An 18,479-nucleotide genomic window follows, 5' to 3' on the forward strand; every position below is an offset into this window, starting at 1 on the left:
ATAATTATACATTTTATTTCTCATGCCCTTTATAGCTTGAGATCTTAAAGAGCAGAAAGCGCTAACATAAAGAGGATTACCATTTGCAAACGTTTGAGAAAATGGAACAATTGATTTTACAATTAAGCCTTAAAATACTCAGGAAATAACAGATTGAAATGTCACTTTATCTTGCTTCCGAATTGATTTATGCATTTCTTTTTTTCAGGAGTTGTACAGCCAGTCATACGATGAGATTGGTGTCATGTTTGCCTCAATTCCCAACTTCTCTGACTTTTACACAGAGGAGAGCATCAATAATGGTGGCATTGAATGTCTACGGTTCCTCAACGAGATCATCTCAGACTTTGATAGTGTAAGTATTGTGCCCCTAAGATGTGGGATAGTTAGTTTGTAACTAAAATGTATTCACAATTTAAAGGGTTATGTAATGTACATAACCCTTAAGGAAGGTTACTTCTAATATCCTTGATAGTTATTAAATAACAGGTGAGGTAAGTTACTTCAATGACTAATACCTATACTACAGACCTGTAGGGGATGTTGGGCCTGATCAGAAAATTCTGAATTTGTGGGAGCCTAGGTCTGAGCAACAACAGAGGAAAACATACAGAGTTTGTGAGAGAAGAAAATTAACTCATTGAAATATTTGGATCCAAGTTTACAAATAAACAAAATTGAGCGAGAGGCGGGGTCACCCTGGACAGGTCGCCAGTCCATTGCAGGGCAACACACAGACAGACTGGACGAACAACCATGCACACACACTCACACCAATTTAGAGAGGCCAATCAACCTGACAGTCATGTTTTTGGACTGTGGGAGGAAGCCGGAGAACCCGGGAAGAACCCACCATGCACAGGAAGAACATGCAAACTCCACGCAGAAAGACCCCAGGCCGGGAATCGAACCCAGGACAGTGCTACTAACTGTGCCACTGTGCAGCCCAGCTAATATTTGGTATTTATAAAAAAATATATTATTGCAGCCTTTAAAGTGCTAATGAAGTACATTCACAACAACACAATGATTTAACATCAGAATATGGATTGGAAGCACACATTGGCAGTAGGAAGGAGAGCAGCAGAAATGGACTGAAGAGGTGACAGTGGGAGATCGAGATTGAAGTGGAGCCGTGCCAACAGCGTGAGCGGAGCTTTTGAGCATAGATAAAAAAGAAGAACAAAAAAAAGCTAGTGATCTCCATGAAAAGGAGTGAGAACCCGGCAGATCGTAAGGTCGTATGGAGGTTGTGCAGCAGCTTGCTTGACACTCGACTGAGGAGCAGGTGTCGAGGACGCCGGACTTTATGAAGGAAGTGAAGCCTCCTTCATAAAGGAGGGAGCCCAGGAGGGCTGCCCAGGAGCCCAGCCCTCCTGGGCAGGAGGAGCCTGATTAGGTGATTAGCTGAGCAGGTGAGATGAAGAGTCTTCCTGATTGAATTTACACTGGGCTTCATATAAGGAACATAATAAAACTAAAGGACTGAACTAAGGTAAAACAGAGAAAGTTGATCTAATCAAAGAAAGAGACTAAGGAACACAGAAGACCCATAGACTGCTCCAGCTCCGCTGTCGTAGGGACACATACAGGAAATCCTTCCTGCCACATGCCATCTCACTGTACAATAAAAGCTAAATCATTGTTCTGCACTAATCAGTCCGATTTTGCACAACTGCACTGTGGCACACTGCTGTACATATATTTACTTATACATATCTGCATTTTTTTTTGAATCTCTGCAAGGACTGCTCTTAAGTTGCTTTTTATATTAACTACTACTCAGTGGTAGTTGTTATTGTGTCTTGTCTCTATGCTGTAACTGCGAAGTAATTTCCCTGCTGGGATGAATAAAGTACTTCTATTCTATTCTATTCTATAATAATAAAGCTAGAATCAAATCCCAAAACAAATCAAGACAACGCAGGTCCTGAAAATATTCTTGATATCATGTTGAATTAATAAAGTTCTTATCTTTCTTTATATGCATCAATGTCAGCTATTGGATGAGCCCAAATTTCGCTACATCACAAAGATCAAGACCATTGGGAGCACATACATGGCAGCATCAGGTGTCACCTCTGATGTCAATGATGGTTACAAGTGCATGAAGGTAAGCAGATTACCTAATTTCTCTTAAGTAATGTTTGGGTCACTGGTGAGTGGCAACGGTGTCTTTGTTAGCATTGCTCCCTTGTATCTTAAATCCGTTTTTTAGTGGTAGTCCTTCATTTAGTTGTTTGCCAACTGTCATTAGACAGAAGTAAAAGAAGAGGAGCCAATCGCAGTCCCTAGAAGACAGCATCACAATTTGTAACAGGGTCAAACACCTCTCCTCAATAAAAGAATACAGTATATATGCAGTATAAACTTATTATGAATGTCATCATTGTCATGATGGGTCCTAGTTTCTTTACCCACATACAGAACACCACAAGGAGAACAGATGATCAGATAAATAAAAGTTTATTTTAACAATGATGAAAAGTGAGATCGTGTGGTTCTTGTTCTTGGGTTGGTAACCAGGGTCCTCTGTCCGCTGAAGAGCAGTGAGAAAGAGATGGTGAGTGTGAGGTTGTCGGAAAGTGGAATTTCAGGAAGAACTAGACTGATGTTGCTTGAGATGAAGATGAACGTCCGCCTGGGGGATAATACAGTGGTTTCCGGGGTAGGGTCTCTTTGTAGGTGTCCTTGAAGTGAGCCGGGTTCCAGTGTGAGGTCTTGATGAAGTGAGTTCTTTATTAGTGATGTAGAGGCTGCAGTGGAGGGCAGACAGGTAAGTTCAGGTGCGGAGGAACGAGGAGCGAAACGACTGCCAGCTGAGAATCTAGGAACGGTTTATGGCTAATCTGCTGAGGCGAACAAGGGACTCGGGCAACCAGTGGGTAACAATCCATGGCGTCACGAGGGGAGAAATCCAAAGAGCCATGGACTTGGGCTTCACAGGGATATTTCCAAGGCGTCTCAAGGAAACACCTGAGAGAGAGGCAACAAGAATCTATTACTAGAAGCAACTTCAGAGAGCAAACTCGGAGGGGCGCAGAGTACCATTACTGGCAAACACTCAGGCGACAAAGTGCTGGCAGCCTGCTCCTCATATACTCCTGGTTGATAGGTGATGAATCACAGGTGTGCTGACTTGAGTCAGCGGGCAGGCCCTCCATGAAGTTGCAGCCTCTAGGCACCATCTAGTGGATGAAGAGGGAAGCAGCAGGCAACAGAAAAATCCCCACAAAGAGCCAAAACCCTGGTTCCCAACAATCATAATTCATTGTTATCTGCTTTTCACAAATGTTAATCATCTTTATGCTACAGCATTGTATTTCTCTCTTACAGAAGGAAGAGCAGTCTGACAGAGAGCGGTGGCAGCACCTGGCAGACTTGGCAGACTTTGCTCTGGCCATGAAGGTGACACTAATGAACATCAACTACCAGTCATTCAACAACTTCATGCTACGCATTGGTACGACCTTTTCCTTTACCTAGGCATTATTGGAGCATGTTGTAGAGTATAAGCCAAAGGTTTGCAAACAAGGTCTGATTTGTTTGCAAATCTGAAATAGCATAGTTTCATGCAGAGTGAAACTATGCTATGTATAGAAATGCATGTCATAACCAGAATTGGAAACAGAATTCCTTTTAATGTCATTGTGCACAAATAAAGCACAACGAAATTTAAAAATAGCAACTCTCGAAGGCAAGTCAGATATTGAATAAAATAATAATAAATAAATATATCTTAATTTTTTATTATTTATTTTTTCCTGTATTTAACCAGGTAAAACCCCATTGAGATCTAGATCTCATTTTCAAGAGGGCAGAAATCTGCAACACACAACAACCTGGTTACACAAAAGAAAAACTAATTAATATAAATATAACAAATGTAGCATAAACACAGAACTAGGATGTTAAAAATAAATAAATACATAAATAAATACTTAACATTAGTGTGTACGATGACTCAAAGAACTAGTGGGACGCATTATTTAATAGGCTGTTGTGTTTTGTGTTCCCTGTAAGTCCTTAACATTTTTCAAGATAGGGATCAGAATAACATTCATTTCTACATGAGTCCATGGCTCTCAAAGCACAAAGTTTTCACACCTTAAACTTTAAAGGTCAAACTAAAAGTTTTCCTCTATAATTTTCTACTTTTTTGATAATTAAATTCACACAACAAAATGGAAAACTTTAACAGAATCAAAAGTTGAAACAAATAAATCAAATGTAAAAATAAAAAAAAATTAAGTAAAACCAAAGTAAGCAATATAAATCAGCAGTTAAACATTCTGGTTCACTGATTAAGAGTAGAGAAAATAAAGTAACATGGAAACCTCAAACTGCAAGTGAAAACTATTTAAAATACAAATAAAATGTTTAAAAGAACAAATGCACACACTGTATTAGTACTACTGGAAAGCATTCAACATAAATCTTACAGAACATCTAAGCTCTCAGACATGAACTAATACAAAAAAATGCTAAGAATAAATAACACAATTAAAACTTACCATTTTTAACAAAATGTATAGTAAATAGTTCCAATTGTATTATTTTATAATTATTCATACTTCACCAGGAACAGTGAGCAGATCCATTCATTGACTAACACTGTGACACAACAGAAACAGAGACCTCTGCTGAAAGCAAAAAGTTTTTTCAGGCCTAAGGAAATATTCAATGTTTTATTTATAAGGTTACTCCTTAGATTGAAAATCCTGAGATCAATATTTTCTTTTTCTTTGTGAAATTCACAAATGGAACTTCATTCTGCTCATAAAAATGTTACAAAATTTTAGTTAAGTAAAATTTTATAAGTACACCCCTCACAGTTTTGTAAATATGTCATTACATCTTTTCATCAGACAACATTGAAGATTTGTCATTTTTATACAGTACAAAGTTAAAGGAAGTGTAGTTTTCCTTTAATTACAAGACAAATATGACCAATTAAGTAGTTTATAATACAGCTAAACATTCAATTTACTTTCACACCACTCCTGAAAAATCAATTAGCATTAAGCCTTACATACTCTATGATCTTTCATTTAACATAAAACCCTCTCATACAGGCCTGAACAAAGGAGGAGTGCTAGCTGGAGTGATTGGTGCCCGGAAACCCCACTATGACATCTGGGGAAACACTGTGAATGTGGCCAGTCGGATGGAGTCCACAGGAGTGATGGGAAACATCCAGGTACAGCTCTCAGCGCTCCAAAAACAACTTGGTTACTAAGTTTATTCCATTTTTGGTGATTCTTAAGTGTTGGAAAGGTACTTGGTACAAATCATACCCGTAATATATTTGTGCAGTTAATGACTGAGGTAAGTAATTACTTCATAGACAACACTGATGTTTTAGCTTAAAAACAAGTATTCCTGAATTTATTTGAGAACTAAATAAGAATGAGTTTTCTTTTAACTGACCAAATAATCAAGATTACGTTCATAATATGAAATATAATACACCTAAATATCAATTCACAAAATGTGAATTAAAATGACAGAAACAGAACGTCAGCACAAAACAAAACAGGTATTGTTATGCTTTATTTTCATGGTTCCTAAATCAAAATCACATGTTCTCACATCTAGTGCATCACATGTCCACCTTGAGTGTCATATAGACATATTTATATGTATACCCAGTGGCGGTTTCTGAAATGGGCGACGTGGAGCGGCAAAGGGCGGCTTCTCGTCTAGGGCGGCATGAGTTTTGTTATTTGCTCCTGCAGTCTTAAAACACAAACCAAAAAAGTATTTTTCTCTCTCAGACTGAGGAGTTTTGATTCAATGTTACTGACTGACTTAATAAACTGAACTTGGAAATTGTTTTGAGACTATTGAACAACAAAACAGCCGTTTTGATCATCAGAACGAGCAAACTGTTCATACTCCAGGTCATACAATGCTGGAAGGGGTGACACAGGGGCGCCATATAGGGGGGAAAAGTTAGGACAATTCCAAGGGCCCCTGACCAACAGGGGGCCCTCCACATTTTTTTTGTTCATAGAAATAAGACAAATGGGACCTTGTCAATTACAAAATTAATCATATTGTGTTTTCTAAAATTGATTTTAGCAGTAAAAATTAAATGTTACCACACCCAGACCAAAAAGCACAGATTTTACCCTGAACACCCCCCTGGATCTGCATGAAATGGTTGGTTCCTGCTTGTTGCTTGACAGTGAGCAGCAGTCAGTAGAAAACCAGAACCACTGTGGCGGTTACTATGCTACTAAGAAAAATAATAGAGTTAGGTTTTCTCAAAAAAAAAAATAGAGAAGGAGAGAGAAAAAGGCAAGGGTGTCAATTTGAAATCTCAATTCTCCGAGAGAAATGAGTAGACGTTGGGAGATTAGTTAGCTTAGCTACAGGCTACTGTTTACCGCCATTTCACTAGCATTTAATGAATTAAGGAAAGAAATTAGCAACATATTCATATATTTAACGTGTCCCTGTGGCTTTTACCACTTAACAACAGATGAGTCAGTCAGCAGCAGCTCTAACCCACGTCCCTCCTGACCCGTCCTCTCCTAAGTGAAATTAACGCTGTAGTATGTAACTTAAAAAAATATATATTTTTACATATTTGTTAAAACTGTCATTGTGTTTTGACAGTATGTCATGAGAGATAATCTGTGAAAATCTATTTCCTCTGCCTTCTCCCAGTACTATCTAGAAACAACTAATCAGAGACAAGAGAGTTTTAGTGCCATCAATCACAATCATATGTGGCTGCTCATCCTCCCTCCCCTTTTTCTGTGCTATGCTGTAGCTAGCGCAGCCTATTGTGAATGCTCAGTGTAGTTAGCATAGCTATCAATGACAGCAGATGAACAATTTTCTTGTAATGATAAGTTGTTTCTTCACCTTTAGCACATCTAGCAGTGAATGAAGTTGATTGACAGCGCTAAGACCCTCCTCCTTGGTTGTTTTTGGTCAGAACGGTGCATTACTTTAGCTAGCAATAGTTGTTCAGGGAGCAGGTGGAGGAGATTGATATTTTCACAGATTATCTGTCTCAGAAACTGTCATGACATGGTGACAACTTTAACAAATATGGAGACAACATTTTTTTCATTAAAGTTATATACTGCAGCTGAATAAAATGTAACAACATAGCATTTTTTGAGAAATCTGGATTGTTTTATGTATATTTTGCACATTGTGACTGTTGCAAGTGGGGAGAGACATTCAGTAAACTAAATCTAATAATAATAAAAAATTTAAGCAACCTATTTGCTGTATTGTATGCAGACTGTTGCATGTAAAATTCCCGAGCAGTAAATATTGTGCTAGTATCAGTATTGGACCAAAGAAAGCAAGGCAGTTGCAAGCCTTTAAAATTGTGATGCTTTATCTGGGTCAGATAGACTCAAGAAACTGTAACAGCAGCTGCGCAGGGGAGGCGCAATTTAATTTTTTGTCATGAGGCCCAAGATTCCTGGCGGCGCTCCTGTGTGACATGACAAAACAAGGTACATTGCTACTAGTCTATGTCAGGCCACTGTTAATTGGCAATTGGTTTATGAGGCAAAAATAATCTGTTTTACCTAATGTTATGAAATTATAAAGTACAAAATGTAATAAAGTGAAAGTCCAATATACCGAAAAGAAAACATGAAATGTAAAGATGTGAACAAAATGCAGAATAGATGGGAGCATATCTAACAGATATCAGTGAGAGCTACACTGATTTCATCATCATTTGGTGAAAGCCTTAAGCAAAAATTGTCAGAATGGGTCATCCTTGCTGCAGAAATTGGTCCAGAAACACGCAGATTGAAGCAGAAAAGGTTTTAATAGCTCAAACCGACACCTTACAGGGAACTTACTGACTTTGACACGAATTGGCAAACACATCTAACCAACGACTAGGACTCCACAAACACTGGGGATCCCAGCGGAACTGAAATACACCGGGAAGCAATCAAGACAACAAAAAACAGCCGTGGGTAATAATGCCCCAGTGGAGGACTGAAAGCGACCTAAAAAGAACACAAAAACACATCATGGCAGAAAAACTCAAGGGAACAAAATACAGTTCATGACAAAATAAACAAAATCTCTGAAGCAATATATAACAGAGTAAATTCACAAATCCACAAACAGTCTGATAAAAAAAAAATCATAAAATTTCTCAACTGTCAAGAGAAGGATTTGTCTTCCTTTTTTGTAAAAAGGTGGAAATTGCCATCCCAAAACATAAACATTGATTATACTAAGATTATTTTATATCCCAAGTTGTTTTTAAAGGAAATTGACATTCAAGTTATGGGAAAAATACCACCTGAAATATTTGAGTCCCTAGTGATGACATATTTCTATTTTTAATTTCATCAAATTTACATTCAAAAACAACAATATTTTGGGGTCATTTCAGGCCCGGCCATGGGGCCCTAAGTGAAATTTGGTTTTGGGGCCCTCTAGTTCTGCTAACAATGTGAACTGGCTTCAATGAGCAGTCATATAATTAGATCATTCACATAATTGCTATAAACGTATTTCATCTCTGGCAGTGCTGTTTTAATTGCGTCCTATTAGTATGTATCACATAGGACTCGTTTATCCAGCCGATTTATCTGCGACGGTTTCCTGAATTTGTGAGACCAGTGAACGGCAGATAGTTACATGTGAATCCCATCTTATCCCCTGATCTTATCTTAGTCAGCAAAGGTTTCAACATCAGCCTCTTTCATCTTCTGCTCTACAGTGAGAGGTTTGACTGACAGACCAACCAGGTCAGGTCTGCATGTTTGCAGTTAACAATATTCATCCCATCATTTCCAACTCAGGAACTTTTGTGCTATATTTACAAACATTTCAGACAAAAAAAAGTTTTTGGCCAAAATCAGTATCGGCAAGATTGGTTTAAGATCTTTTTAAAGATCGGTAACTGGGGATCAGCCAGAAAACTGCAATCGGCACACCTCCGATTTAGATGGACTAAATACACACATATTCATGAGAAACTCTGATTAAATTAATTTCTCTTAAGTGCAATTAGAAGCGCTAAATTTTTAATTTCTACCAGGTGAGTCTTTCTTATTGGAGAATGTTGACCGGTACCGGTACTGGGTTGATTCTGAGCCTTCAAAGGATTTTAATTGAAGAAGTTTCACATAACTTAGAAGTTGATGTAAAAATAATGTTTGTTTTAGCCACATAAATTACCAGCAGCAAACAATGTATCACCAACTACAGCTTAGAGTAGCTCATTGACATTAATGTAGTAGCCTGTAGCCTGATTAGAAGTTTTAATTATCAAATGTTATCAAACATACCGTTTTGAAGCCAAAAAACATCAGAAACATTTAGGGCTGACAACAAGAATCAACTCATTTAAAGTTAGAACTCAGTTACAAAGAAGCTAGCATAAATGTTTGGTTGATGCATTAAAACAAACCTTTATCTTGTTTTTTTCTATTCTTTCTCTTTCTTTTCTCTTTCCCTGAACAATAAGTTCTTTATTGAGACATTTTTTTATTATCTTATCTTCCACTGGAGCTTTGGACGTTTGGATGCGCTCTGCACATTGCGATGCAGGTCATATTACTGCTTAAGCATGACCTACCGCGGCCACAAGGGGGTCACTAATCAGTAGTGAATTACTTTTTGGGGGTTTGCGGTATGTCCTCAAAATAATCTTAGCCATATTTTTAATAAGGTTTGTAAATTGCTGTTTACAATCTTGTAGTTTAAGATGTCTCTGATATCCAACATCACTGAGCAAAGATGTTGGATATCCATGAAATAATTGTTTTCAATAAATTTTTTGTCTTTCATGATCTGTCTGACAGTACGTTTTTTCCCCAGGTAGTGGAGGACTGCTATAATATTTTGAAGGAGTATGGATTCCGCTTTGTCAGAAGAGGACCCATCTTTGTAAAGGGAAAAGGAGAACTGCTCACTTATTTTCTTAAAGGAAGAGACAAACAGGGCTCATTTATTAATGGTTCATCCGTCACTCTACCACATCAAGTAGTAGATAGTTAAAGTTCTTGGATCTTTAGTCAAACACTTCCTTTTCCCATCAGTCACTTCTACATTGTTGTGAATGCTGTAACAGGCAAAGGAGAAACGATTTGACAACCCAATTTGTTTTAAAAGGTTTAAAAGTCCAATTATGTATCACAATTTCAGAAATGTCTGTCAGTCTGCAACACTTCAGAAAGATGGAAAGATAGATGACCAGATACAGTGGGGGGGGAAAGTATTTAGTCAGCCACCAATTGGTCAAGTTCTCCCAATTTAAAGATGAGAGTCGCCAGTAATTGAAATCACAGGTAGACATCACCTATGAGAGACAAAATGTGAAAACATCTAGAAAATCACATTGTCTGATTTTTTAAAAGAATTTATTTGCAAATGATGGTGGAAAATAAGTATTTGGTCAATAACAAACAAGCAAGATTTCTGGTTCACACAGCCCTATAACTTCTATTAGAAGAATGAAAGGGGCCATGTGTTGTGAGATTTTGAGTGCAAACCTAATTCCATCAGGAAGATGGAAGTGACTGGGTCTTTCAGTATGACAATGATCCCCAGCACACTGCCAGGGCAACGAAGGAGTGTCTTTGTAAGAAGCATTTCAAGGTCCTGAAATGCTTCTTGCCAGTTTCCAGTTCTCAACCCCATAGAAAACCTTTGGAGGAAGGTGAAAGTCCGTGTTGCCCAGCGACAGCCCCAAAACATCCCTGCTCCAGAGGAGATCTGCAAGGAGGAATGGTCCAACATACCAGCAACAGTGTGTGCCAACTTTATGAAGACTTACAGAAAACATTCGACCTCTGTCACTGCCAACAAAAGATATATAACAAAGTATTGAGATGAACTTTTGTTATTGACAAAATACTTATTTTCCATCATCATTTGCAAATAAATTATTTAAAAAATCAGACAATGTGATTTTCTAGATATGTTCTCTCTTTCTGTCTCTCATACTGGAGGTCTATATGATGTCAATTACAGGCCTCTCATCTTTTTAGGTGGGAGAACTTGCACAATTGGTGGCTGACTAAAAACTTTTTTCCCCAACTGTAGTATTTTATATTGAATTTTTATGCTACTTTTAAATTAAATAAAATAATTCATAACAGTATTACTTAGAAATGCCATTTAGTAGTGCCATGTGTAGCTTATACCATATATTTAGACAAACTGTTAAAAACAAACTGTAACTGTTTGTTACTGTTGTTGGAGTTTAAATGGACAAAGCTTTTTATTTTTTAGGTCAGTTAGGATTAGAGAAATATTAACACAGAATTAGTCTATTTGCTGTATGGGTTATCACAAAGCAACGGCCAACACAATGTCCCGATTTGAATCCCAAAGAAACCGAAGAGGACAGTGATGTCACCTCAGACTGCTGTCTGTGGAAATACCCAGTTTTTGGATGTATCAGAAATGAGAAAGTTGAGAGAGAGCTGGTGGACTGCTTTGTACAAAGTGCAATAACAACAATACATCTCAAATGTGAAAAAAACTGGAGTTGATTTAGACTTTTGGGAAAATACAGTACGAGTACCTAAAATACTATTTACAGCTTGGGAGTGGATGAAAAGAATAAATACCTTGTTGTATACTGAGACAACATACTGGACAGAATCTGTATACAAGAGGGAACTGTATTTGAGAAAGTTTAGGTCCTTTAGTACAGTGTTAGCGTTTCCAAGTTAAGTCTCCAACCTCTGTAATAAATATTTTCTCATCAAATCCATGACATCTAGTGCACCTCTAACTACATCTTTATGGCATAGGAATCCAAACCTGTGCTGTTTTTCCTCAAGCTTAACTACTATATGAACATTTATTACTTCTCTTTAAATCTAGTAATTAAAAACAATTTTTTTAAAAAGACTGGATTAGAAGAAGTAACAAATTCATTAAAACCTTGCAAGATAAAAAAAAACTAAAGTCAAAGGAGTCTGAAACCTGCTCTAGCCAAGAAGAAGAATTTATTACAGCAGGCTGGGACTGTTTGTGTATGACTTTATATTGTTTTAAAAGTCCAACAGATATTGTATTTACCCCTTCAGAAAACTAGTTTTCTTAAATAAGAGTTTGTTCCAAAATGTAATCTTGAATTGCAGAATTTGTTTTTATGCACTAACAAAATGACAGATTAAGACCTTCTAATGCCGAATTTCTAGATGAATCAAAAACAGAGTGTTTTTTCCGTGTGATTACAGTTAACACCTGTTTATCTGTGTCTTTGTATTTGGCACTTCTTCACTATTTATTGGATTAAATATTGTTTGGGGAGTTTCATTTCCTTCACTCTGAACTGGAAATTTTCCAATAAAAATCTGGATTATGTAAATCCACATTTAAAACATTGTAAATGTTCTGAAAAAAAACTACAAACCTTGCAAAACAATCAAAGTTGTTCAGATTTAAGGTACATATGACAATATACTGAGTGAGGCACAGTGTAGTAATAAATATGATTATTGAACTTAAGGAATGAAACCAAAAATGCTTTCTTGCCAAAAATATTGTTGTAGTGAAAGGATTATCTTAACTGGAAGAGATTACCGGAGGTATTGTGTTGTGAAATGATCAATGTAATTTAATACAGCGTTCAGTTGGAGAGATGTTCATGTGACATTATTGTAAAGTCACAGCTAACATGGACAGTCCATAATCCCAGAGTCCTGACCCGAATCCTATGGAGATGCTGTCGCATGAACTTAAAAAGGCAGTTCATGCTGGAAAAACTTCCAGTGTGGTTGAAGTACAATAAATCTCCAAAGATGAGTGGAACAAAATTTCTCAAAAGGAAGACTCACTGAAAGTTATTACAAATGCTTTATTGCAGTTGTTGCTGCTAAGGGTGGCCCAACCAGATCTTAGGTATAGGAGCAATCACTTTTTTTTTCTTTTCTTTTTTTTTTTTTACAGAGGGCCACAGAGATTTTTATTTATTTTCTCCCTTAAAGGGGCAGCATTATGTATTTTCCAAGCACATAGTACCACTTTAGAGCACAATCAAATAACTGTGCTACCTTAAGTTGTTATAAAAATGCTACATCAAAAATGACTTAAAAGAAATTTTACTTTGTAATAAATGTTTTGAAATTGGGCATCTGTCACCTTAAAAACTTACACTCTTTCTGAAACTCTGCCTTCAGGAAGCTGTCTCAACAGCATTCCTTTATTAACTCTTTAAAATAATGTTTACCAGTGTTGCACTGAGATATAATGAGCTCAGCAGATGCACCTTTTCACCAGTTGCTTCCTAATTGCTGCTGATTAGTCTGAAAGAGTTGATTGGAGGAGTCATTGATTTTATACAATACTGCCCCTTTAATAAAAACCATCTTCATTTAAAAACTGCACTTTGTGTTTACCTATGTTGTCTGACTAATATTTTAAATTTGTTTGATGTTCTGAAACACTGAAGTTTGACAAACATGTAAGAAATCAGGAAGGGGGCAAACACTTTGCCTCCAGCAGATAATTGCCTTTCCTCGTGGAAAACATTGGTAAGGCTCAGTGAAGACAGGTGACTCTGCTGCCCTGTAGCCCTGTTTTAGTTTCCTATTGTCGAGAAGAAGGCTATGTAAAAATGTTGATTTGAATTTAACTGCAGCTCTTAACAGCTCCTCGCCATTCTATAGGAAGATCCTCCTGACATCAAGTGACTGCAGGCAAGGGTCTGTGTTTCAGTGTAAAGGTTGGCCTGCTACTGTTTGATGAGTCAATACTTGACCCTACCAATGTTTACCTGGGTACACTTCTAGAGCAAACAAACTGTATTTTACTATGTGTTGTATCTGGGGTTTAATTAGCTATTTTAAGATTCCTGGTGTTCAGATATTCCAATTTTTCTTTTTTGATGTTTGCTATTTGAACACCTTGGTGTTTCATTTTGTTTTGTTGATATTTTATTCACCCGTATCTTTCCCTATAGGAGGCCTGGTAATTAACTACTATTCTGAAGATCGTTTACTTTTGATTGTTTCATTCCTTTTCCCAGCGCCAGTATATTTAAAATATTTTACTGTTCTAAATTAAATCTATTTTTGCTAGTGGTCATTTTTAACAATTTTATTATTTGTCCAATAAACTACTCATTTTTTGCCAGTCATGCTTCTGTTGTTTGCAAACTTTTTCCTATGGGCAATTTATGGGGAAAATTTTCTGCCATAATCCAAGAGCACACATTTTCAGTCTGAAAGCAGGATTTAATATCTTTTGTTTTCAAAACTTTTAATACTTTTGCTTATATTTTTATTTTGAAAGCAGGACTTCATATATTTCTTCTAAAAACTTGCAATGATTGTATACGCACACTTAGTCTCTGCTTGGAGCAAATCTTCTCTTGCAAAACTCTCTGCTTGCTTGGTGGAATTTTCCTGCCATAATCCAAGAGCACACTTGGATGAAATCCTGTTTTCGTTCTGAAAGCAGGATTTCATAGCTTTTGTTCTCAAAACTTTTAATATTTTTGCTTACATTTCCATTTTGAAAGCAGGACTTCATGTCTTTCTTCTCAAAACATTTAATGCTTACTCAAAACTTCTCCTCGCACTCACATTTAGTCTCTGCTCGGACTCTGCTCAAAACGTAGAACTGCGTTTTAGCACAGTCTCCAGGTAACCTCTCAGCCAATAGAATCAAGTTGTACTGGGTGTGTTTGTTTCCTTCTAGCGGGTGTGCCTGTGTGGCTATCGATTGTAGCAACCTTCGCCACCTACTGGACGTAGGGAGAAACAACGACGTTAGCTTTCTGCTCCGTAGTACACTAAGCATCTGCCAGCAGTGTGCTACTGATCGCTAACAGCTACTGATATGAGGCAGGATTTTGTTCACCCAACCAACTCCCTACAGGCTCTCCAATTTCTGGGGATGAGGTTGCCGAGGTGATTAAAGAGCTCCTCCATGGCAAGGCCCCGGGGGTGGCAACATGTAGACCATCAGCATCATCGTCCTCCTCAGCCAGCCCTGCCTCAACATCAACCACAGCTACAACCCCAGTGAGACCACGTGATTCAAAAAGAAAGAGGTGTCAGGTCTGCCCTAGCAATAAGGACACAAAGACCAATACATTGTGCTTCACCTGTAGGGTTTGTCAGCCCTATAGAGCTTTCCACATACACTGCCTGGCCAAAAAAAAAAGTCGCCACCAAAAAATGGTCACACTCTCTAATATTTTGTTGGACCGCCTTTAGCTTTGATTACAGCCCGCATTCGCTGTGGCATTGTTTCAATAAGCTTCTGCAGTGTCACAAGATGTATTTCCATCCAGTGTTGCATTAATCTTTCACCAAGATCTTGTATTGATGATGGGAGAGTCTGACCACTGCACAAAGCCTTCTCCAGCACATCCCAAAGATTCTCAATGGGGTTAAGGTCTGGACTCCGTGGTGGCCAATCCATGTGTGAAAAAGATGTCTCATGCTTCCTGAACCACTCTTTCACAATGTGAACCCGATGAATCCTGGCATTGTCATCTTGGAATATGCCCGTTCCATTTGGGAAGACAAAATCCATTGATGGAATAACCTGGTCATTCAGTATATTCAGGTAGTCAGCTGACCTCATTCTTTGGGCACACAATGTTGCTGAACCTAGACCTGACCAACTGCAGCAACCCCAGATCATAGCACTGCCCCCGCAGGCTTGTACAGTAGGCACTAAGCATGATGGGTGCATCACTTCACCTGCCTCTCTTCTTACCCTGATGCGCCCATCACTCTGGAACAGGGTAAATCTGGACTCATCAGACCACATGACCCTCTTCCATTCCTCCAGAGTGCAATCTTTATGCTCCCTAGCAAACTGAAGCCTTTTTTTCTGGTTAGCCTTACTGATTAGAGGTTTTCCTACGGCTACACAGCTGTTCAATCCCAACCCCTTGAGTTCCCTTCGCATTGTGCGTGTGGAAATGCTTTTGCGTTCACAATTAAACATACTCCTGAGTTCTGCTGTTGTTTTTCTTCGATTTGATTTGACCAAACGTTTAAGTAATCGCCGATCACGATCATTGAGGTGTGACAGCTGTCCCGACTGTCACAAGCAGACACTGTTGGTAATGGTTATTTTTGTTTTCCCTTAATATTACTTTATATATTGATTAGTGAGTAGTTTAGATTTTTATCTTTAAATTTGTTTTCATTAGTCTGACTCTTTAGTTAACTATTTGTTGTGCACCCATTTAGTTAACTTTATGTGTCAGTTCTTTGTATATTTTGTTAAATACAACAAATTAATTATTTTTCTTTTGAGTTACCAGTTTCCTCTGGACCTGTGGCTGAAAATCAGAGATGAGCTCCAGCTGATTGGTGTCCATATATGGTTGTCAAACTTCCTCAGCGGACCATTCCATTTGTTCACCAGGGGAGGGGGAAATTTGGGTAGGTTAGGGGAAGCTCTTGCCTGCCCGACGACAGGAGAGTGATGCACGGGCCATCCCGCGCCCCCACGCAGCCTCCCGCCACGCCGTCTTTCTCCAACTGACATGCACAAGCCTTCCGTTCTCTTCCTCGTCCGTTAAATTTGAATTTGAGTTTGTTACTCTTTGTTGCCCCCTAGTGCTCAGTATACGACGTTTCGACTTTTTCTGTGTCTTCATCAGGTATGTATTTCTTTCTTTCTTTCTCTCTGTTTCTGTTTCTTACGGCCCCCTCTTTAATATTATTACTGCAACTTAAATTTTGTTAGGCACCCCCTGTGATACTGTTCTTCATTCTTTTTAAATAAAATGTTCACATGGACTTACAAAAAATGCAGAAATTATTTAAATTGACACACCAGGATTGGTTTGAGACAGAAGGTAAGTGACGTTGCACAAGCACGAAAACATCCACACACATTTAGGGTAAGGACACATCAGGTAAGTACACACACACATTTAGGGTGGGGTCAAAGGTCAAGGGTTAGGTTTAGGCATCACACATACATTCATCCACGTATACAGACACTGAGGTTAGGTTAAGGGAAAACACAGAGGGTAAGGATATAAAATAAAAAAATATAAAAGAATAAAAATGAAAAATAAAAAGAAAAAGCCAGCTGGATACTGGACAGCGGGCAGGCGAACAGCGCAGAGGCCCGTGAGGCACTGGCTGGTTAGGTGTGGGGAAGCTCTTGCCTGCCCGACGACAGGAGAGTGATGCACGGGCCATCCCGCGCCCCCACGCAGCCTCCCGCCACGCCGTCTTTCTCCAACTGACATGCACAAGCCTTCCGTTCTCTTCCTCGTCCGTTAAATTTGAATTTGAGTTTGTTACTCTTTGTTGCCCCCTAGTGCTCAGTATACGACGTTTCGACTTTTTCTGTGTCTTAGGGTAGGGTTAGCGCAGGTTCGGTCCGCAAATGCGGTTTCCCCGGTTCATAGATGTCCGAAACCAGGATCAATAAGCCCAGAATAATCCCCTGATCACCGCTATGTGACTCCCGTATTCCTGGGATAAAGTTGAATTTTCGGACTTCCAGAGGGGGGTGCCTGAGGCAGGCTATTGAGTCCGCAGCACCTCACTGTCCTCGGGCTCGATCCTCAGGAGGCACCGGGTTAGGGTAGGGTTAGGGGGTTAGGGTTAGGGTAGGGATAGGGTTAGGGTTAGGGTAAGGGTTAGGGTAAGGGTTAGGGTTAGGGTTAGGGTAGGGTTAGGGTTAGGATATAGGATGAAAACCAGAAAAGTCAGTGGTTCACTCAGGGTTAGGGAAAGAGCGGGTTAGGGAGCCCCGTCCTGCGGGCGAACGTCCGGCAGGGGGAGAGGGGGGGACGGGGGAGACGGCTGGGACGACCGCCACCACCGCCTGGAGCTGCTTGTCTTTGCCCTACCAGGGGCACGACCCGTCCGGGGCCGTGCGTGTCGGTGGGTGTAGTCCGTGCTTAAGTGTGGGATGCCACGGTTCGAAGGGAGGTAAGCAGGGAGGGAGGGAGCGAGCTCCAGCCCGGATGGTTCGCAGGGAGGAGCTCCACCGGCCTGGACCCCGCGGTTCGAAGGGAGCTCCAGCCAGCCAGCCAGCCAGCCAGCCAGCCAGCCAGCCAGCCAGCCAGCCAGCCAGCCAGCCTGGACCCCGCGGTTCGAAGGGAGCAGGAGGAGGAGGAGGGAGCTCCAGCCTGGATGGGTCTTAGCAGGGCCGGGGCAAAGTCAGGCTACAGCCCGCCTCGGGGGGCCCCGACGTCCCGCTAGGGTGATTTTTGACTTCCGTAAAAATGTTTAAAAATGCATTCCTCCGGGGGAAGCCGTATGTTGCCGGAAAGGCCAGAGTCTGGAGAATAAAACGGTGTGGTCGTTTGGCTTCTGGGACGCCCGCAGGAGGAATTAAAAATCGAAAACCCTAATTGGTCAAAGCGGTCGAAAAGGCACTTTCCCGGGCACCAGCGGCCTCGAAAGTAGGATCAATAGGCCCGGGAGAATGCCCCGATCACGCCTGTATCACTCCCATCATCCTGGGACAAAGTTGAATTTTCGGACTTCCAGAGAGGGCCCATGAAGCAGCCGGCGGTGTCCGCAGCG

General features: G+C 39.7%; 1 protein-coding gene across 6 annotated transcripts in view; it reads left to right on the forward strand.

The window, feature by feature from the left end:
- Positions 1-14,098, forward strand: part of adcy3a (adenylate cyclase 3a) — a 49,744-nt gene extending 35,646 nt beyond the window's left edge. For all 6 annotated transcript variants that reach the window (XM_032558188.1, XM_032558192.1, XM_032558193.1 and 3 more), the window contains 5 exons: positions 209-355; positions 2,000-2,113; positions 3,337-3,463; positions 5,076-5,200; positions 9,823-14,098. In XM_032558188.1, coding sequence (XP_032414079.1) covers positions 209-355; positions 2,000-2,113; positions 3,337-3,463; positions 5,076-5,200; positions 9,823-10,002 — 693 coding nt within the window. In that variant the 3' untranslated portion in view covers positions 10,003-14,098. The remainder of the gene's footprint in view (positions 1-208; positions 356-1,999; positions 2,114-3,336; positions 3,464-5,075; positions 5,201-9,822) is intronic.
- Positions 14,099-18,479: the final 4,381 nt, after the last annotated feature.

Source organism: Xiphophorus hellerii, chromosome 3, assembly GCF_003331165.1.
Source record: "Xiphophorus hellerii strain 12219 chromosome 3, Xiphophorus_hellerii-4.1, whole genome shotgun sequence".
Lineage (NCBI taxonomy): Eukaryota > Metazoa > Chordata > Actinopteri > Cyprinodontiformes > Poeciliidae > Xiphophorus > Xiphophorus hellerii.